The sequence below is a fragment of the Festucalex cinctus genome, chromosome 14 (genome assembly GCF_051991245.1).
Source record: "Festucalex cinctus isolate MCC-2025b chromosome 14, RoL_Fcin_1.0, whole genome shotgun sequence".
Taxonomy (NCBI): domain Eukaryota; kingdom Metazoa; phylum Chordata; class Actinopteri; order Syngnathiformes; family Syngnathidae; genus Festucalex; species Festucalex cinctus.
This window is the reverse complement of record NC_135424.1, coordinates 25,065,001-25,087,500: the sequence shown is the minus strand read 5'-3', so window position 1 is coordinate 25,087,500 and position 22,500 is coordinate 25,065,001. Positions and strand designations below refer to the sequence as shown.

At 39.0% G+C, this 22,500-nt stretch overlaps 1 protein-coding gene and 1 long non-coding RNA gene across 2 annotated transcripts in view; both read right to left on the bottom strand.

Annotated features, from left to right (window-relative positions):
* Positions 1–22,500, bottom strand: part of vps8 (VPS8 subunit of CORVET complex) — a 235,614-nt gene that overhangs the window by 61,010 nt on the left and 152,104 nt on the right. Inside the window, exons 28-32 of the mRNA XM_077496349.1 lie at positions 15,159–15,278; positions 11,689–11,745; positions 9,058–9,140; positions 8,184–8,268; positions 7,906–8,004 (exon numbers count right to left, since the gene is read on the bottom strand). Coding sequence (XP_077352475.1) covers positions 7,906–8,004; positions 8,184–8,268; positions 9,058–9,140; positions 11,689–11,745; positions 15,159–15,278 — 444 coding nt within the window. The remainder of the gene's footprint in view (positions 1–7,905; positions 8,005–8,183; positions 8,269–9,057; positions 9,141–11,688; positions 11,746–15,158; positions 15,279–22,500) is intronic.
* On the bottom strand, positions 1,624–3,085 carry LOC144001788 (uncharacterized). The gene is made up of 3 exons (XR_013278588.1): positions 2,779–3,085; positions 1,832–2,075; positions 1,624–1,731 (listed from the first exon to the last, which is right to left on the bottom strand). It is a non-coding gene; the product is annotated as an uncharacterized LOC144001788 (long non-coding RNA).

Here is a 22,500-nt window from a genome sequence, read left to right as displayed (position 1 = left end):
TAAACCATGCAACAGAGAATACACAGTTATGTTATACGTTTTATAGACATGTGGACCATCTCAAAGGGGGCGAGAGAAACGACGAGGAAGAGAACGCGGTGCCTCGTAACGTACAATTATGTCATCATGGAAAAATAATTCCATTCGAGCATGCATGTGAATGGCTCAAAACATACCTTTGCTTGGAATATGTGGTATTTAGATTACATCGTTTGCTGATATGTTTAGTATATCGTACAAAAATAATGGTGTTAACTGAACTACACACCTGCAACTCAGACTCGTAATTCCCCCCGTGTCTTGTTGCTACTAACCACTCAGAAAAGTGCTGCTTACAAAAACATTTGAAACCCTTTACTCAGATATCGATTTGTCACCATGTTGAACAATTTTACCTAATAAATATCACTAAGCAACTTAATTAGTTTTGATTGAAGATACAACAGCTTCCTTGTACTTCGATGTGCAGGAATTTACATGGCTTTCACAAATAGTCTTGCTCATGTAATAATGTACTTCATTGGCTCAGTGACTTTCAGTTAATTGTTTGGTACCTCATCTGACATACAATTGTTACCTTCTTGCAGAGACTCGTACAGGAAATGACCATGGAGGAACATGAAGATATCCAAGTCCAGCTGATAGACTGACACCAAGAAATACTTTTTGACACATCAGCACCACCATGATTTCCTGTACCTGGATCCCACATCAGCACCACCATGATTTCCTGTACCTGGATCCCACATCAGCACCACCATGATTTCCTGTACCTGTATCCCAGACTGCAGCACCTTGGTGGACTTGTAGCAAATAAGTGACACTTTCCCAGATCCTTGAGGACAATACAAAGGTTTTTTACCTGACATATAATTAGTCCATGTCTGACACTTGTTGTTGTAGTTTGTATAACTTGTATATTGTTGTTGTGTGTTAATTTGTACATTTTGAATAACTAAAAAAATACTATTTCCTTTGGCGTCAACATGCAGTGTTCATTCGACACCTAACCTAACACTATTTTACATGACCAGAAATGTAAAACATCAAAAGCCTGGAGAATTATTATAAATGCTTGCAATGACAAGGAATTCTTCATTGGCCAATGAATGTAAGGTACAGTACATGAAAATGAATGAATAAAATAAAGTAAAATAAAAGTCTACATGAAATGAACATATTAACTAAAAAAAAAAAAAATGCTGTTAGAATATAATGAGCTACATGAATTGCAGTTGTTCCAGAATTTTACCAATACGCTGTGCATTTTAAAATATGGAAAAGAGACATACAGGTTTGGGCCAAAAGTAGTGTTACAGAGCAGGTATGTGTTGTACACAGCTAAAATATCTGATTAACTCAATACCATGATGTTTTTTGTTTTTTTTGTGTGTGTGTGTGTGCTGACATTGCCCCCCATTAACATTGCAACATTCCTCAAACTCTCCCGAACACAGTATGATCTGTAACACTACTTTTCGCCCACTCTATGATGTTATTGGGGCAAAATTAAGGAAGGCTTGTCCATTGATTGTGTGAACAGACTGCAGTAAAAATGAAGTCACTTCAATGTTTGGTTTTATTAAGTTTGACATGCTCCTTGACTGCACAAGTACATGTTATGGAGTGAGGGCATGTTCCCACCAACGATGATATCATATTCTTCAAAGGCTTGCTGAGGAAAGTGAGGGAGGAGTCACTCCATGGCTTCAGACACCTGGTCAGCAGGTCCTGTGTAAAACAAGTGGTGCTTGTACATGTGACCATTCCGTATTGCTTCACACAAAAAGTTAATGTAGTGTGCAATGCCGTCCATATGTAAATGACATACCAAGACGTCGGCTGACTTCAGTTTGTTGCAGCTCAGATATGGTAGGTGGAGATACTGGTGGTACAACACCGAAGCCTTCTGGGGTCCTCCATTCAAGTGTCCTCATTCGGGGCATTCCAATATGGCTGCTGACTCTCCCCTTGATATTTTTTTTTCTTGCAGGTCGGTGATGTATTTAAACGGTGCATGAATGCTTGTATACATCAGAATATGGTTCTGGAACCCCTCAAGTTTGGCTGTTGATCTAGTGTGACACAAACAAAAACACAATTATAAAATAAAATAGAATAATTGATGATACTACTATATGTCACCAACTTTCCAACAAAGCCCCCAAAATAGAGGTAAGATCTTTAGTTTTTGGGCCCAAAACATTGTATTAGCTAGATAAAAGTAACTTGACTGCATACTGCATAGAATATGCAAAGGCTGCTTGCTTGTCGAATTTCCGTGGAAAACGTGGCAGCCTGTAAATTCTTGTGCACCCAATTACACAATGGACCAGTACACACTTGAGTGAGAGAGTTCAGACTCTAGCAGTGCTTACGGTACAGCCAGCATTTAAGTCCAGAAAGTTATTCCCTGCCGAAAATTAATTTCGAGAACACTATTTTCACCAACCACAACGAAAATAATTTTCAACTCCTCCACTAATACAGTATGCTTTAGATTCTCCATTGAAGTTATGGGCAAATATACCTCCGAAATCACAGTTACATTACATTACACAATAACTTGCGCATTTACTCTAAATATAACGTGCCAGCGGGAATCTTTTTTTTTTTTCAAAGCAAGTAGCTACATAACGAACTCGTTCGAGTGGTACGGAGTTGCTAATCAACAGATACAGTGATCGTAAAACAAAGGTACGAACATCGTATTAATTAGTACAGTGTATACTTTTTCTCTCGCTCTCAAAACGTAAACACAAATGTACTCTTACTTACCGGTCAAGTAGAAAGCAGTCGAAGGCACCGGCACGTCCCAAACCTAGTCTGTTCCTCATTTCTCTCCATCTGGCAAATGCGGCTACAATATAAACTCTTGTTTTGTCGCGCTGAAATAAAATAAATTCCCAAAGTAAGTGTGATGCTTGATAATGCTCTCTTCGGGGACCGGAAACTCTTCTTCTTCGTGGACATGCGGTCGCCATACAAACCGGAAGTGCGTTCCAAAAACGCGTTAAGAAATGGAGCGCTGAAATTTGTCTTTGACGGCACCCGTAGCAGAAAGATGGCGGCGAAACATGGCAGACACTAGCAGGCGAGGCGCGGACATGTAAGATAATTTGCGATTTCTAGACTAACCGTTATATTTTAAAAAAGTACGTTTATGCGATACAACATATCTTTTTACATACTACTAAAACAAACAATTGTTTTTTTTTTTCGAATGATTTATTGTTTCACCACTAGATGCCACTGTATAATACTGAGTGTACCTTTAAGTTGTGACTGTGCGGGAGGATGAGTTGACTATTTTCCATGGTGCACTTCAACGCAACATTATATGCAAATTACGTACCGGCATACAGACGTCACCCACTCGTGGGAGCCTAGCGGGTCTGGAGCCGCTGGGTCGGTCGGTGGAAGCGCCTGGCGGCGAGCAGGTGCCGCGGCGCCGGTGTCAGCTCGGCTGAGAGACCGACCGGCCAACCCGCTTCTTCCCGGCGGAAGATGGAAATGTCCGCATTTCCCCGGAATCAGTGCATGGCTGGGAGGGAGGTGTCGGCGACCCCACCAAATAGAATCATGACGGAAGGTAAACGGCTTCACCATCGTCAAGGTATATAGACATTGTAATTCGGATGTACAGTAGGCTACTACCCGCGACCCTTGTGAGGAATAAGCGGTTAAGAAAATGAATGACGGCTTCTACTCTTGACCACGTCAGGTGCAGTCAAATGATTAATTTGAACCCAATTACTCTCTTTGTTCACGTAATGTCCCCTTCCAACTGTTATTTTTTTTTACTATATTGAGTGCAAAGTGGGTTGGAACTTCAAACTCATTGCGCGGAGTGTGGCAGCCTTTATGTTCTGGAAAAATAACTGCACAAAAAACAAAGTTATCAATTATTAATTTATATATTTACTGTTTAACTTCGTTCTTGTGTTATTCATTGCATAGAACTTTGTTTTACACTTTTTTGTAATATTACATTATCTTTATTAATTATACTTAAGTAATTGTAAAATGTTATACATTTATTTTGTTACTATTCCCCTCTGGCTCATTTGTTTTACATTTTTGATATTTGTCAAAGTTTATATATTGAAAAGTAATTGTTAAATTGATTAGAAAAAAATACTGTTAAATAACGATGAACATTTATTACATCCAAATAAATAAATAAAATTTGGGGGGGAAAAAAAAGAAAAAAAAAAGAAAACGAAAACAAGAGCACAAAAGTACCGAAAATTAGTACCGTTGAGTACCGGTATCGGTTCCCAGGTACGGAGTATTGGAACAGTATCAGTTCAAATGTGAAAGGTACCCATCCCTAATTGCTGCTCTATTGAGAGCATTTTGACGTACTGTATGTGCGTGTGGTTCGCCAGCTGCACAGTTGCAGGGAGGGAAGATGCTCCAGAGAGTCGTCAACATAGCCCAGACAATTATTGGTTGCCATCTCCCCACCCTGGAAGAGCTGTACACTTCCCACTGCTTCAGGCGTGCCAACAATATTCTCAGGGACTCATCCCACCCAGGATATACTCACACTTTGAACTGCTGCCATCAGGCAAACGCTTCAGGTTAATGAAAGCACGAACAAACAGACTACAAATCAGTTTTTATGCAAAAGCAATATTCACACTTAACAATGAAATGACAAATTAGTTGTGCAATAACGAGTCACGAAACACTGTGAATGCTTGTATGTGGTATGTTTGTTTTCTTTTTTAATTGTTCTTATTTACTTCCGCACTTTTAAGAGATGCACTTTTAATTTTGTTGTACTCATACAATGACAATAAAGACTATTCTATTCTATTGTTCTTAAATTCGTGTATTCAATGCCTTTCACGTCTCTTTAAGCATCCGCGGGAACACTGAGCAGAACACTGAGCAGTGTAACTGCCTCATGCTTGAGCCTAGTCAGTAAATGACCACACTGCAGCTCAGCTACCGGTCAGCAGATATCTAACCTACCATCCGCTTTTGACAGAACGTAAAAAAACAAAAACAAATCAAAACAACAACAAGGACAAGAGCTTAATCAGGCTCTCAATGGATTGTCGGTATTTTTAATCAAAATAATTCAAAGTATTAAACAGTTCATTTCCTAAAAAGACCTAAAAAAATAATAAATAAATAATTTAAGAAATAACGTTTTGAATGCCATTAAATCTCACCTTGTTAAAAAAAAAACAAAAAAAAACCCAAGAACATTTAAATTTTTGCAACATATTGCCTTACTATATCCAATATAGACCGAACCATGGCCTTAAAAAACAAAACAAAAGTATGTATCGATAAGTGATGATGTCACACTGTTAGACTCCTGATTATACATTTATATTGTGTTCTTATTACTGTATGTTAGAGCAACCCGCAACCGCAACTACGTTTGAAACCCCTGTTAAATTTAAGGGAAACTGTTATTACTAACAAGAAAGTAGACGTTATTTTGTTAACCTTGTCAGCAAGATGAATTCTCACGGTATGTGAGTTCACAAACTCAGAAGAATACATCTTGTACCGCTCCCGCAGATACGTTTGCATCCGACCTTTTTTAGTTTGGACCAATCAGGCATTGTTTATGGGGGTACGAAACCAATCAGCATCGACGGCGTGGGTGGGGGGTTGTTTGGGTTTAACAAACAAACCTAACAGACGAATGGACGCTGCAATTAATTCTATTATCGCAGCATTACTCACCGTTTACTTGTTTAATTTGAACAGCGAGAAGTGCTTCGTGCATTTCTATCTGGTAACTTTCACTGGGTCTTGCATCTTAAAGGAATACTTCACTTATTTAGCGCATTATAGCAATAAAAAGTTCATATTTTTTCTATACAGTGGTACCTCGACTTCCGAAATTAATTGGTTCTGGAAGAAAGTTCTTAAGTAGAAAATTTTGTGAGGAGAGACGCATTTTCCATGTAAATGCCCTAAACCCGTTCCAAGCCTCCCAAATTTCAGACATAAATGTTTTATAAAGCATAAAAATGCATCAAAACATGTAACAAATACATGTTGCAATTAGATTATTGCACAATAAATGAGAGTTGTGCATAATGTAAATAACAAAGAATAGAGTAAAGAATAAAAATGATGGCCATTTACCTTTTTAACTGCCGTCCTCATCGTTTTTTGCCCTCTGGTTCATGTTCTCTTCTCTCAGAAGCTGTTGTTTTTTTGTTTTGTTTTTTGCCTGGGGTTTTGTAAAGAACTGATCCATGGATTTTTTTTATTTTTATTTTTTAAACAATCCTTCGGAAATGTCCAAGGCAAACATCATCTTAGTTAGCAAACGCCCGACTGGTGAACACTTTTTCTGGGTGATTCTTTTAAACAAATTCTGAAACTTCATGGAAACTTCCGGTATGGCGAGGCCTCTTTTTTTTTTTTTTTTTTTAAAAGGCCCGTCTCGTCGCAATTAAAAACTTACTGTGCCTTCATCAATCACCAATTGCTTGAATTTTTGCACAAATTCATTGGCCGTTAGTTCATACATTTACGAAAAACTATCGAACACCTCATGGGCCACGGGATGAATGATGAGGACGCTGTATAGACAACGCTAGTAAACGCTCATACCTATGGTAAAGGTTCCTCTTAGCCAATGGGATGCCAGAAACATGCACAAACACCGATCTAGTCTACGCTCATATATACCTATGGTAGAGGTTCCTCTTAGCCAATGGGATGCCAGAACGATGCACAAACACCGATCTAGTATTTACGCTCATAGATACCTATGGTAGGAAATAGCCATAGCCGAAAGTATGTTGCGTTCGGTAATGGATTTTTACCTTTCCTATCTAGAAATTTCGTTCGTAACAAGAGGCAATATTTTCCCGTTGAGGAGTTTCGTAACTCGAAAATTTCGTATGAAGAGACGTTCGTAAGTAGAGGTTCCACTGTAATTAATTTAATACTTTGATTATTTTTCACGTACAAATAGTACCAAATTGCTAAATGTGTTTTTAAAGGTACTAATTGTATATGAAAAATAATGAAAATATCAAATTTATTATAGGCAAAATATTAATATTTGATTGCCAAAAATAGCTAAATAAGTAAAGTATCCCTTGAATGTTAACAATATTATACTAACAGTAATAACCAGAAGACTGCATGTTCTCAGTTGAAATATTTACTGGATGCCAGAAAGATCGAGTACACAGCTGCGGAGCCCTCTTCTATTAGTATGCGGAAGAGGAACTGATCTAAAATCATCCCTGCATTTATACTGTCTAGAGCGTCCACCCACACAGGCAAACGGCTCAGCCTCCCCATGTGAGAATGTGTGGCCTGATGGCTTTAACTGGTTTGTGCTGGATATGATATGTCAAAATGCAGACAAATAGAAATGCGCCAAGCAAGGACAAATAACAGCAACATAACGGCCTAGCTCAAGTCATCTATCTCGTCATCAAGAGCCCTAATCTAACACTCTCATATTTTGGATTTAAAACAAAAAAAATAAAATTTCAGGGATCTTTTTCAATCGTTTTTAAAGGTCAACTTTTAGCAGGTCCAATAATTGTAGAATCCAGCTAATTAAGTTTTTAACCTGGTTGTAGAAGAGCAGTCTTTTGAGTTTGAAGCAATAGTCCACACTTCTGTGACTTGCAGGTTTAAAGTCCTGTGAATTTTATAATTCAAGATTTATATTGCCGTAAAATGGTCCATAATGTAATCTGGTAATTTAGTTGGTTAAAGATGATCTTTGGGTTCCAGTCAGTCAGGTCTACAGTCAATGCCCTAAATATATGGCACAATTATTTTTTTCACCCATGGATTATTATGTTATTTTTTTTTCACATTTTAATCTGCCACAAGCAAGTCAACAACAAATAAAGATATTGCGGACTTTCCAAAGTTCATTAATGCACTTGTGCTGACCTGTATGTGCTCCAGTGTTTTGTTCTTGATTGATTGTTTCTCCTCAGATCGGTGGCTTGATATAGACATCAGTTGGTCAATATAGCTGAAGATCTCCCCCTTGATGTACAGAAAGAAAAACATTTTTACTTGAACAATAAAACGGGCTCTTAACTCTTAAACAGAAGACAAAAAAATCACTTGGGATATTTGGGAAAATATATTTGGAAACAATGACGTTTATTTAAAAATAAAATAAAACCACCCAATCTGATTTTCAAGCCATTTTTTTATATTACCTTTCTCAGAGGGTCTTTTAGGTAGCAGTCAATGGTCTTGTCATACATATGTTTCTTCTCATAAAGAAATTCCAATATTTGGAAGCTGGATTATAAGGCAGGGAAACAGACAATAATTCAAACTGAGGAGTGCGTTTTTCTTTTTTTAAATAAATGAATAATGCATTTGTGATTAAAACAAGATAAAGCAATCCAACAAATTTTTGTTTTCTCATTTAATCGCTATAGTTAATACTGTATTGTGTGATGGCCTGGGTCGCATGCGCCAGAGTCGCGCCAGAGTTCATGACCTGTTATGTGTCTGATTAGGTACTGATGTAACAAGTGTCTGTTTACGAGATGTGATGTTCGTGATGTCAACCTTTAATCGCTTAGGTGATGTCTGGACCTATGTGATGTCGTTCTTTAGTCCTTTACGATTCACTGTCTGTGGGTGCAGTCTGTGAATTGTGTGTAGTTTGGCGGATTATTGTCCAACTGTTCTGTGTACAGCGTCTCGATGTGAATAAATGGAGAAGATCTTATTTGTGTCTGCATTTGGCATCCAAACCTTTCAGTACACAACAGATTGCTTCAGTTCCCACTCTGACATCCATGGGTGAAGTTTCTGAACCACAAGTTTTGCCTGTAATGTAATGTGCAAACAAGCTTGCTATATGGCCGTCCTAGTTCACATGAACGCAATCAAGGAATGAAGAAAAAAAATGCTTATTTATTTCTGCTATTCTATTCTTTTTTTTTTTTTTTTTTTTTACTTTGTCTAATGCGTATATCCACAATATGATCTCATTTGTGAATAAAAATAAAACATTGTGGTACCCATACTATTTAATGCAATTTAGTTGCTTTTTTTGTTTTTTTGTCCACTACTCACAAATTGGCTCTGTGTGACAAAGTCAACAGTTTTTCTTCATCAAACTGGACCACACCTCCGACCTGGAGTAGCTGCAGCAGAACCTTGAAACCAATAACAGTAAAGCAGTCATTACATTTTCAACAAAATCAGTTTGTATGTAAACTAAAAAGCCCAAGTACAGAGTTCCTCATTACGCTGACTGCGGTCTGAATCAGAGCGCAGATCCAGATCTATTATATAGATCATTTTTGACGTATACTTTTGCAGTCAAAAGATTAATGCATTTACAGTAATCTCATTTTAACGGTGCACATATTTCGTTGGCGTCGGACCGTAATCCTCCATGTCAAAATTTGGTAAATTTTAACTTATATATTTATTTACTTTAGAGCTGTCAAACGATTACATATTTTAATCAGATTAATATCATCTTAGAATTTTGATTAATCACGATTAATTGCTTAATTAAAAAGGCTTTTTAATCAACATTTTTTACCTGTCAAACTTGAAGACCATTTTTTTAGCCGCTTTTTCCTTACAAGGACCATGGGGGTGCTGGAGCCTATCCCAGCTGATTTCGGGCAGCAGGTGGGGTACACCCTGAATTCGTTGCCAGCCAATCCAGGTTGAAGAGCACCTGTTATGTGTTAATTCTTTTGACATTTAATGTTATCTTCAACATTTTTTGATCCACTGCACACTCTCATCCTCCTCTTTTTCAAATCAGTTAAGTGCTTGCATAATTTAAAAAGAAAAAAAATGACCCCAGTAGTTTGACGTGAACAAATATTCTGAATGTCATATGCAAACATTTATTAAATGCTTTAATTGGATGCATGTAGTTATGTTCATTGCTGAAATACAACCTGTGCTACCTTTAACGTAGCCATCTGCTGTCAAGATAAAAGATAATCTGTGGTCAAAATTAATAGTGTGATTAATCTGCGTTAATACATGATTAATGCAATATATTTTTTGTGATTAATGAATTAATGTTTTAAAATTGACAGCACTAATTTATTTATTTTTACTATTGGTCAGTCTCCACCCATGGGTGTTATTTTTAGTGATGAAAATAGCTTGCTCTCTTGGAAAAACAACATTAATTGTTTTTGTGTTACTTTAATAAGCTGCCTTTGTGTAGCACTGTGTAGCACTTTAGTACATTGTTGTAATGAGGAAATAAAAACTGAAAAAAAAACTTTATTCAGTTATGTTAAAATCACATACCTACACATATTATTGATATGTCATAAATCTTTAAGTTCATTCATGAGGTTGGTGAGTTGAGCACCGGGGAAAAAATGAGCACCAGACAACAACTTCAAGTGCTCATTAGAGAAAAAAGCCAAACTTTATATGTGCACCTGTCAGATTTAATATGTATGTATGTCATAGATGGTGTATATACCTGACAGCAACCCTGTTGTAATTGGACAAATGTATGTATTGCATAGGCCTATATACATTTTGAAATGTTTTAAAAAGTCTATTGTGGCCATATTTATTTTAATCATTCCAAAAGTCAGGACACATATAAAGGGAGGTATCGTTCCAGTTTTCTGGCCCCCGTTTGTGGAATAGCCAGTTTTTAAGAACAGGCTCAAGGCATACATTTTTATTTAGCTTTTACCTAAGACCTAATGTATGGACTTATTTTACTTATCTTAGCTTCTAATTTACTTTCAATTAAGTCGTATGTATTCTGCTTTTCTGCGATTGGCTGGCAACCAGTTCAGGGTGTACTCCGCCTACTGCCCGAAGCCAGCTGGGATAGGCTCCAGCGCCCCCGCGACCCTTATGAGGAGTTAAGAAAATGGATGGATGTATTCTGCTTTTACATTTTTAGGTCCGTTATTTATATTTTGAACATTTTAGTATATTATTCTTCTCTTATTATTTTTCTAGTATTATTTTCATTAATAGTTTTAGCTCCGTTTAGTCGTTTTAAAATTATTATAGTTTGGTAATTTTACTCTTCCAGTGTTTCTTCAGAGGGACCCCTCTGCGGTGGGAGCTGGAGTGGACCGTAGCCGGAGCTTCTCCCGAATGCTATGTGCGTCGGGCCCTGCTGCATCGGGGGCTCCGTGTTAATGGCCTGCAGCTGCGTCTTTTGGCCTTCTTCCGGTGTAGACGGATGGCTGCCTGAGATTGAAAACGCGATCACTAGGACTGCTGAGCCTTAGGTGCCTTAGATCAGCTGTTTTATTTAAAACTTTGTACACATTTTTTATTTTTTGTGGGCCTGTATCATGGCAGGTGGTGGGCTTGTTTTTAAATCATGTAAAGCATTGAGGTGCATTTTTTTGTTTTTTTTGTTTTGAAAAGTGCTGTATAAATAAAGATTGGTTGGTTGGTTGATTGATTTTCTAAAATTTACAGTAAGTGAGCTATGAATTTTTGAATGTCCAATTTAAGCCCATTTTTGCACATTTTAGGAGGTTATACTTTTGCTCCCTTATCCTAGACCTAGATGACTCATCCAATTGACTTCAAACTTGGGTTGTGCCATCTCATGACCTACCTAGAACAACCTTTTGTCTTCAAAGAAAGAAATATGGTGATTTGATGGGGAGGCACCCTAATGCCCTCGACTGATCAGCTGCCACTGATGAAGAATGCTTTTAATATTCAAATCGTATTACAAACCTGCTGTCGTTCAGTATGTCGAGAGGCATCGTCTGATCTGCAGAGGAACTCCAAGACCTAAATAGAATACAATATAGATACATTATGTACACTATGTGCACAATTATTAGAAAATTATACAATAATAATAATAATAACAATAATAATAATAATAATAATAATAATAATAATAATAATAATTATTATTATTATTATTATTATTATTCAGCTTTACATGGCGCTTTTATGTAGCACTCTCAAAGCACTTCACATTGGATACATTATGCACGTGCTCACACATTCATACTCTGGTGGTCCTAAGGTACGTAAGTACCCACAGCTGGGGGCAGGCTGCCAGAGGCGTGGCTGCCAGTGTGTGCCTATGGCCCTTCTGACCACTACCAAACATTTGTATCAGCCATACACCAGTGTGAGTTGCAATGTGTGTGAAGTGTCTGGCCCCAGGACACAACAAAACAGCTGACCCTTCAGTTACTTGACGACCCACTCTACCTCCTGAGCTACGGCCGCCACAGCACAGCAAGTATTGTGACCCTATCGTATTTTTTTTATGCTTATTTTCCAACTAAGCTGTATAAACGTGAATGCGTACTGGATTTAAGCGCATCAGGTGATCTAATGAGATCAACGCCCTTTATCAAGAGGTGCGTAATTATTAGGCAGCTTCTTTTCCTCAGGCAAAAACGGGTCACAAAGGATATTAAACTGACTTGGAAATGTCCAAAAATGTAAATAGTCTTTCAGAGGGTTGGAGCACTCTTGAAAAGACTCAGATATTGGTGGTCAAAGAACCATCAAAGGTTTTGTTGCAAACAGTCCACAGAGGAGCAAGGTCCACTGGGAACAAATTAAGGTTCAGCATCTTGCTCAAGGATATTTCAACATGGTCTCAAGGGTTGAGGATGGAATGCAAAACATTCAGGTTGGGAGACGACCACTCTTACTGAGCCATGCCGACTGACAACTCAGAAAACATTGAGAAGAATCAAATGTTTTCAACCTGAATTTAAAAGCATTTACACTCGGGGCTGACTTCACTTGTGTTGGCAGCCTATTCCATTTGTGTGCAGCATGACAGCTAAATGCAGCTTCACCATGTTTGCTTCGAACTCTGGGTTCCAAGTCTGTAGATCTAAGAACCCTGCTGGATTTGTACTCAATCAGCATTTCTTGAATATATTCAGGACCCAAACCATTCAGTGGTTTATAGACCAGTAGCAGAATTTTGAAATATATCTTACAGCTGACTGGGTGCCAACTGCAGTTATATGTTCTGATCGCTTTGTTTTGGTCAGAACTCGAGCAGCATTCTGAATGAGCTGCAATTGTATGATGTTCTTTTAACAGAGTCCAGCTGAGATAGGCGCCAGCAGCCCCCGCGACCCTTGTGAGGAATAAGCGGTCAAGAAAATGGATGGATGGACAGTCAGACGACCGTTACAGTAATCGAGTCTGCTGGAGATAAAAGCATGGATAAGCTTCTTTTGGTCTGCTTGAAGCATGCAGTCCTTCAGTCTGGATGTTTTTCAGCTGGTAAAAGGTTGTTTTAGTGATTGATTTAATAAAATTGCTTAAGATCTGAGTCTATTAGCAACCCAAGATTTCGAACTTGGCCTTTGGTTAAAGACCTCCGTTTTGTTTTCGTTTAGCTGAAGGAAATTTTGGTTCATCCAGTTGTTAATTTACTCTAGTGAGTCACAATATGACTGTTGTCATTTGCAGACATTGATAAAGTTGTGTGTCATCTGGATAACGATGATAGTTAACATTAGCGTTCTGAAGCATTTGACCCAAAGGTAACATATGCAGAACAACAAGGTTCCAAGGACTGACCCTTGAGGACCCCACATGTCTTGACCATTCGGTCAGATTCCAAATTTCCAATGGTCACAAAGTAACTCCTTTACTCCAAATAGGACCTGAACCATTTTAGGACTGTTCATTTAACCCCACCCAAGTTTCCAGCCTGTTCAGCCTGTTTTTTTATCAACCGTGTCAAATGCTGCACTGAGGTCCAACAAGACGAGCACCGATACCTTCCCTGCGTCAGTGCTCAATCTTATATCATTCAGTACTTTAATCAGAGCTGTTTCTGTACTATGATGAGGTCGGAAACCTGACTGGAATTTATCCAAAAGTCCGTTTAACCTCGAGAAATTGCTGAGTTGATTAAAAACCACTTTTTCAACTATTTTAGTTATGAAGGGAAGGTTTGCGATTGGTCTATAATTTGCTAGCAGGGAGACATCTTGTGTTCTCTTTTAGAATGGTATTGACGGCGGCTACTTTCAGAGATTTAGGAAGCTCACCTGATTGAAGTGAGCCGTTGCTAGACCCCTGTTGTTTCTATTAAGTACTGTCTCAAATGTTTTCTAATTTCAATACTTTAAATGCATAACATTTTATGCCTCTTGGGAGGAATAATATGGCGGCCTCGCGGCTTCAAAAGTCTTGACCTATTGGCTATTCAGATCAGTGGTTCATTTCTTCGCTGATTCTTCTTCTCCGCTTTCCGTTAACTCCTTGTGGCAGCGCTACAGCGCTACAGCGCCACTCCAGACTTGGCATACATATTAGAGCAGATAAACGTCCTGAGCGTCTTCTTTGGACACTCGCATGTCTTGAAACGTTTCTGTCTGTACAAGATTTGTTTGAGGAACATGCTTCCATGTGAAAAAGTCCTAAATCCACCCAAACTGATTGACTCAACAAGACACACTTTGGCGAGACACAAGTGGCTGAAGGCCTGATTGGTCAACACATGGGGAAGGGAAGACACACAGGTGGATAAGAAGATGACAAGAGAGGTAAGGAACACATAACAAAACACTGATCACACAGAAAAAAAGACAAGAACACCCAAAATCAAACAAAAACCCTACCCCACAGAACCAAAACAAGACACAGCCGATACACCAATACCTTAATACACCAAGAGCTAAGAAATTGGGGCACAAGCTTTTTCCGTTCATGCCCTAGCGCTATGGAATGGTCTCCCCCTCGCCATGAGGCAAGCCTGCTCATTCGAGATTTTAATGCTGTAGTAAAAACTCACTTTTTTACGGTTACATTTACCTCATAGTTGATGTTCTGTGTTGTTTTATGCAAGTGTATTTTTTTCCATTCTATTTTTTTCCCAATTGTCCTGTATCTTTTTGTTTTTTGGTGATCTGAACAGCAATTTGATTGTTATTATTATTAGTGATAAGAGAAAATCTATGGAAGAATAGTTACACAAAGTTGGGTGTAACCCCAAACCCTAACCACCTAACCTTCAACGTAGCTATCAGACTCATGTGAATGTGACATTTTTCCCCCTAAACCCACGCATAATACTACCTATCACGCCCCCGTTTTGAATTATTTTTTGTTTGTGTTAATTTTGAGAAATTAAAGTGCCTTTTCCTCTCACTCTATTAGAGTATGTATACTGTAATATATCAACATTGAACCAGACAGAACAAACTTACCTGGTCAAATAATTTTCTGTTGACAAAAAGTGTGTTGTCTGGTTTAGACAGCTGCCGAGCCAAAAACGTGAAGAGCCCGCCCACTTGGCATGGTGTAAAGTCTGGGTTGTCCACCATCACCTAAAAAGAAAATCATATTGAACGGAAAATAAAAGAACTGTTCCCTTGAATGACTCAACACAGGTGTTAACTCATTTGCTCCCAAAAACGTCTAAATATGTTCTATTTAAAAAAAATTTAAGTGTCCCAAAGACGTATATATATACATTTATGTTTTTTTATGCTAGAACATACAGAAGGCTTTGATGCAGCAGCCTCTAAACTGCAAAGAAGGGTTGAAGAAATGGTAGTTATTACACAAATGGCAGCAGAGGGCAGCAGAGCAAAGGAGATCAACCAGGGCTATGTTGAAAAAAAGCTCAATTACTCACAATTCTAATCAGATTTGTGAATAATAATGAAACTTAGCTATATTCTAATGCTAATTGCTACAAAATGAAAAAAACAAACAAAAAAAACACTTTTTTTCCTGATGAAAGAAGATATTTTAAGCTTTCTTTTGGTGGGTTCCATGTTTTTATTACAATAGAACACAATATTCTGTGGGCCTTGCAAAATCAGTCAAAATCCAGTAAACAGCCTCTATTGAACCAAGACCAATGTTCCCTCTCATTTCCTGTGTGTCTGTGCATTCACACAAACTTCTTGAGTGTTCCATGGACTACGGTGAGCAACATCCACTGACTTATATATGAATAGACTCCGTTGCCACCCACTAAGCCCACCGAACTTGAAAATATTGATTTTCCCGCAGCGTTTTTATGTTATTTACTCTCTCTATGGTGAAAAGGCCCCCATATGTGGCGTATGGTTGCACCAAGAAGTCTGCAAGAAGCGCTACATGCACATTTAGTTAAGAATACATTTTTACAAATTCCAATTTTACAAATACAAATTTTCTCTTATAAGCTATATCTGTGGGTGTTCCTCAAAGATTTGTCCGCATCATGTCAGAACCATGAACAATGAAAATACAGCAAAGCCGATCAGGACAAAATTGACTGTGAAATGTAAACATAACTATTAGTCCATTTATATACAGTAAGCCCTTGGCAACATCAGACATGCACATGGCGGACAAACCAGTGTCACACCTGTCCAAAACTTGAGATTAGGGGTGTGAATTGCCTAGTACCCAACGATTCGATTCATAGGTCACGATTCGATTCGATTAATCCCGATACGAATCTATAAGTAGATTGTTGCGATTTTTTTAATTTAAATTTAGAAAATACTAATCAGTAAACTTGTAACGTGTAAGATTTGTATGAAAATGTATTATTTATTTATCTAAAACGTAACGATGTAATCTGTTTCATGTTTGAACAGCATTGAAATAAAATATTAAGGCTTAATGTTCCATTAACATAACATTCGTCCATGTGTAACAGGTACACTGTCCTACAAAAAGACAGTGTGTACACTAATTAATAGTAAATTTAGGCTAGACTCAGAAAATTAAGTTTGGCTCTAGGAGTGGAGAACAGGACACTGGACACTGGACACATTCAAATTCTTGTTGGCACCATATTAATTATTTTCTTTCTACACAAAACACAGAAATACAACAATAGACAGACAATGATTGGAAACAATTTGTTCACCGAACGAGACAGTCCGATAACTCAGCAGATTAAGATTTGTCCGTGATGGATACTATTACTCGTCTTCTGACCCACAACCAATATTTAGTGTCCGGAAGGGGGGAGTCCATATGTGAAGGAAGAGAACGTAATGACGGAATGTGAGTTTGTGAGCAGTTAGCGAGGGCGATTCGGAAAGTCTCAATCCACAGGATAAATAGGATGAAAGAAGAACAAAAAGAAGGGGACCAGCTGCACCACATGCAACCTCCAACCGGCCCGAGCAGAGCGTAGCAGATTCAAGTTGGTTGACTCCAAATACTGTCAAGCTGGGTTGACTCCAGGTACAATTCGGTCCAGGCTTCATGCCCAGATTAGGCTACTAGCTCACCATCCACTTGGCCTGCATAAAACAGGTCCAATCAATATTCTCGTGTGCACACATTATCATATTTAGGAGACTAAACATTAAAAAACAATACAACTGTTACAAATATTAGTCTCACAGTCCAAAAACTCAAATGTTCAAATATTCAAATATCTATCACAAAAATATATTTACCATATTAAAATTCAGCTAGATTAACATTCAACAAACATCCATGAGTTCTGTAAAGTGCATAAGAGCCCAAATAATCCACTTGGCAGTATTAAAGTGCATAGAAACCATGGATGCATAAAAAAACAACCTGAATAACAATCTAAAATACTTAAATTGTCAAATGACTTATTCAAATTTAAATGACTTGTTCAAATTTAAAGTGCTTCAACTACTAAAATGCTTCAATTATTTTCCAATTTTTACATCAATTACAATAATCACATTCTCATTAATGGATCATATTCGAAAGGCATTACATTATTAACCACAGGTTCCATAAGATAGTACATTAAACCGAATAGGAAAACGAGTCTATATTAGCTAAAAACAAGAAAGCTAAACAGTCAACACACTCACCAATTGAAGCCGATTCATGTACTTCACTCTTCTCATTCGCTCAGCGTTCACTCAGTACTATTCTCAGTGGTCGAGTAGTCAGCTCCTACAGTTTAAATCAAGTTAAGGTGAGGAAACTAATCTATATTGGCTAAAACAAAAAAAGCTAAACTGTCAGCACACTCACCAATTGAAGCAGACTCACGTGCTTCACTCTTACTCTCTGTAGTACTCTCAGCTCTCGTGACTTGGTTAGTTAGCTCCTCAGCGTACGCCACTCGGATCTCACCTCCCCCGGCGACCCATTACTTCCGCTTTTAAGCTACCCGCCGAAATCACGTGACCGCATCAATACGCACGAGCCACGCTGTACGTAATCGTGATACCGGAAGAGTGACGCAAGCAATGTCAACAAGACCCGACAATCAACACACAACTGAAAAGCCAATAAAAAATCATCTTAAAGCTACTCTATGTAGGATTTCCCCAAAAAAATATCTTAACAATAGCCTTTTTATTTGACCATTTATGACTGAAACATATTCTAATTAGTAGATCAACATCTTCGCTGTTCACAATGGGTACTCCTACAAGCCTCTGGCCAATATTATTTAGGAAGGGTCCGGTCCGAATCCTTCGAATTTCCCGCCCTCTGTCTGCGGGATGTGACGTTATTCGCGTCATCGTCAGTTGTTTCCTGTCGCGCGAAGACGGAACTAGTACAGATTTTCGCTGCCCCAGACACCCGCTGTTACTCCGCGGAAGGCTGCTCAAAAAAAAAAAAAAATGAAAACAATGTCAAGTGCCACGAAAAAATAAATAAATCTAAACTTGATAGTGACCGGCGCCGAGAACGAGAGTGAACATTGGTTTGACATTTCAGCGGTGGAGAGCGTTGAGATCGGACTTGGATTAGAAAAGTGATTCACAGCTGGCTTTCTTTCTACTCGAAAAGGTAAGAAGTGAGTATCTTGACATTGAGAAGAAAATGTGTTGTTTTCAAATAGCAGTAACCTCAAGATCGATCACTTCTCGGTCGTAACTATTGGGGTGAAAGTAAGGTGGACGGCAACATTTAGCGTGAAAGGGGCGGCAAAGTTGAATGTAATAGAACAGAATGACTTTATGAAGAACAGACGTTCCATTCCGCAGCGTTTCAATCAGGCTAAATGTCGCCTTATTTTCCTCCGTGAAAACAGCCTATTGTAGCTACATTATGCTAACGGAATGTGAACGGTACTACTGAATGGCGATAACATTCACGGCCATATCACACTAAGTAGTGAATGGGTCTATATGTTTTTCACAATCGTCAATTTCCATAAATGACAGCCCACCTTTCGGCTCATGCACAATGACGCTAGCCTGGGGGCGACATACACTAATAATGACTAGAATCAGGTTGACGTCCGTCGAGCGGGGTGACTACAATATGTAACTACATATTAACATCGGAATGAGGTCCAATTAATTGACGTAATTTGCACATCGTTTTGGAGTACAGCACAGGACTGGACTTCGACCGACTAAAGCAATATGATCTGCACGTCCCGTGGACATCAATTGTTTAGTGGGGATCGAGAGTCTAATTCCATGAAGTGGCCAGCTTTGTATAACATTATAAAACTTCTTACCTCTGAAAACATAGTTTAATTGGATATGAAGAGCCCAGTCTTCAGTATTGAGGTCGTGCACGTACGAGTGCGCGCAGCGTGTACGAGCGTGCAGTTTGTTTTCGGCCACAGGTGGCAGTAGAGATTTGAAATTTTAAATCTTACATACAGCTGCTTTAATAAGAGGGAACCTAAGAGATATATGGTAAGTGCTATTACCATCCAGGTTACACATGCTTAAGGTGTGAACCCTAAGACGTTTTAGTGAAGATTTTTCCATCAAAAATTGATATTGATATTTAAAAATCGATTCGGCCGCCTATTGAATGGATTCGAGAATTGCGCGATGTAATATCGCGATATATTGCCGAATCGATTTTTTTTTAACACCCCTACCTGAGATCATAAATTGCATGATGTATGTTACAAAAAAATCCAAACCACTTATATCTCAGATTTGTGACACGATTATAAAAACGAACAGCAAATTAAAGAAAAGAGGGAAAATGAAGAAAAATCTAAAATCCGAAAACCCGGCACTATACTACGGGCCAAAACCCTCTTCTAAAGACAGGGAGGTTGTCTCAGACACCTGCATGCCGAGGCAAATCTCCTTCCCTGGGGGTGCTCGTCCATGGAAAAAATAAAAATAAAAAATCTTAGGTCGGTTAGCGCAACACTGTAGTTGCCAGGTTCTTAGCTATCGCATCTTCCTATTGAGGAATTAAACAATCCTAAAAGTCATGCACTACCTGAGGATAACTGAAGGAAAAGGAAAAAAAAGGAAAGAAAAAAGAAATCAGGGCATTCTCGGCAGTGAATCCAGACTAAGGGAAGGAAGGCGTAGGGGCTTGGTTAGCTGGACTAACTAAAGCTTTCGAAAGAGTACTCGTACCTACTTTCGAAGGCCTTAAGTATGGGGGAGCTTTCATAGCTCGCTAATCCACTTAAGAACAGATTTCACGCAGCATATCATTCATCAACACCCTTCAGTGTACATAATCTTTTGAATTCCAGTTACAAATCATTTCATAGTTTGTCTAGTTTAGTTCTACAAAACGCTATCGGTGTTACTGCTAGGACCGTATCTTTGAGTGTTGCAGCAAGCGTCTGTAAGTAAGTAGACTGTCGACGAAAGTGAGTTTACTTCTCGCAATCATTCGTAAGCAATCCTGGTTATATAATCAAGGCAATTTCCACTGCAAGTCCGGGTTCAACCATTCCCAGTTGACTCACCACGGCGGTCATGCACAACATCAAGATCGTCGTCAACATCATCCCCTAGCAACCAACAAAGACACACAAATTAGCTTCGCTCGGTGTGGCATCAACTAAGGGTACAACAGGTCTGTCCTTTGTTTGTCTAGTAGGCGCAGCGGGGTATCGACCCCCCCTTTTGCACGTCTGGTGCTCTTAGTCATCACAGTCAGCTGGATCGGTCGACGAAGTTTGGCGCGTAACTTGAGGGTGCCATTTTGGGTCGCTGAATCAGCGTCCGCTGGTGAGTGACCCCCGTTTGTCAGTTTCGTGCGCAAGCTGGTCTTGAGATTCGTTCAGTCGCTCTCCCGGATATTCAAAACCACAGTGACTTTTAATCTGATTTCGGTGGACCCACCTCAGTTGGTCCCCCTGACATCCTTTATTCATCCTAATTTGATAGGCGACGGGGTCGCTGGCCATTGGGCGACCAAATTGGAGGTCCGGACGGGTGGCACTCATGCCATGTGCCCTGCAGGAGTACGTGTGGGAGTGTTGCGAGAATCAGCGGCGGCTGCGGCGCGACGGTGCATAAGAACGTGGATCTCCAGGGTGGGCTAATTTATGACCACAGGTTTTGGACATGCGTGATGCTAGTTTGGTCGCCATGTGCGTGTTTGATGTTGCCAAGGGCTTAGTGTATATAAATGGACAATCAGGTTTAAATATCTCAGCCAATTTTGTCCTGATGGGCTTTGCTTTAATTTCATTGTTCATTGTTCTGACAACGTGATGCGGACAAATCTTTGAGTGGAACTCACAAATATGGCTTATAAGAGAACATTTATAAACGCATTCTTACCAATGAAATGTGCATGTAGCGCGTCTTGCAGAATTATTGGTACAATCATATGTCACATGTTGGTATTTCACCGTAGAAACAGTAAATAACATGGAAACGATGCAGGAAAGAAAAAAAAAAAATCAACATTTTCAAGTTCGGTGGGCTTAGTGGGTGGGAACATGAGATGGCCGCCAGTGGCTTCACTTCTCGCTATGGTGAATATGGTCCGTGGATGTTGCTTACCGTAGTCCAAGGAACGCTCAAGAAGCTTTTGTGAATGCCCAGACACACGGAAAATTAGAGGCAACATCGAACCCAAGTCCTTCGTGTGGCAGGCAACTAGTCTAACCACTGACCTAACTTGTCAGGTTCAAATTCATGTCTTATGGTGTATTCATATTGAAAAGTGAAATCTGATGCTGAAAGCAACACTGAATGGGGACACACACATGCGTTTCATCATTTCAGTGAAATTAAAATGCATTTCCTGATATGATAGTCTAATTAGTCTGTGATTTGAACCCGCGACCTCCTGATTACTGGACAAAGCACTTAACCAAGTGCCCAACTAGCAGTATCAGGCAGCTGCTAATGATGATCAGTTGTATGTATGAAAGTGGGCGTCGAAAGGGACTTAGAAAAAGTTCAACGTCAGTCCCATTGAAAACTACGGAAGTATAGAGATGCCAATGTAGAGTAAACATTTTGGGCTGGCGAGTACGCTCGAACGTACTTGCGAATACGTTAGAACGTACTTGCAAATATGTTCGAAAATATTTGTAGGCTAAATGTTACAAAGTTGGCATACCTTCCCATAATAACACGGGGTATTATTTGTGCATGTGCGAGTGAAAACAAAACCCAGTTTTTGAAGCATTTGGGACACATTACCAATTTGTTTCAAAATTAAGTAGAAAAAAAAAGTGTTTATTCGTAACGTTGATGATTTATTCTGTCTGCAGCGCATTATTTATGTTCATCATTTTTCACCCATAATGCAACGGGTCATCTGTGCACCCGGCCGCAGCTGAGCAGTACATGGAGGGAAACGAGTGGACAGGAGTCTCGCCGACAGTGAAAAATAAGTAAGTAAACATTCGTAATTTTT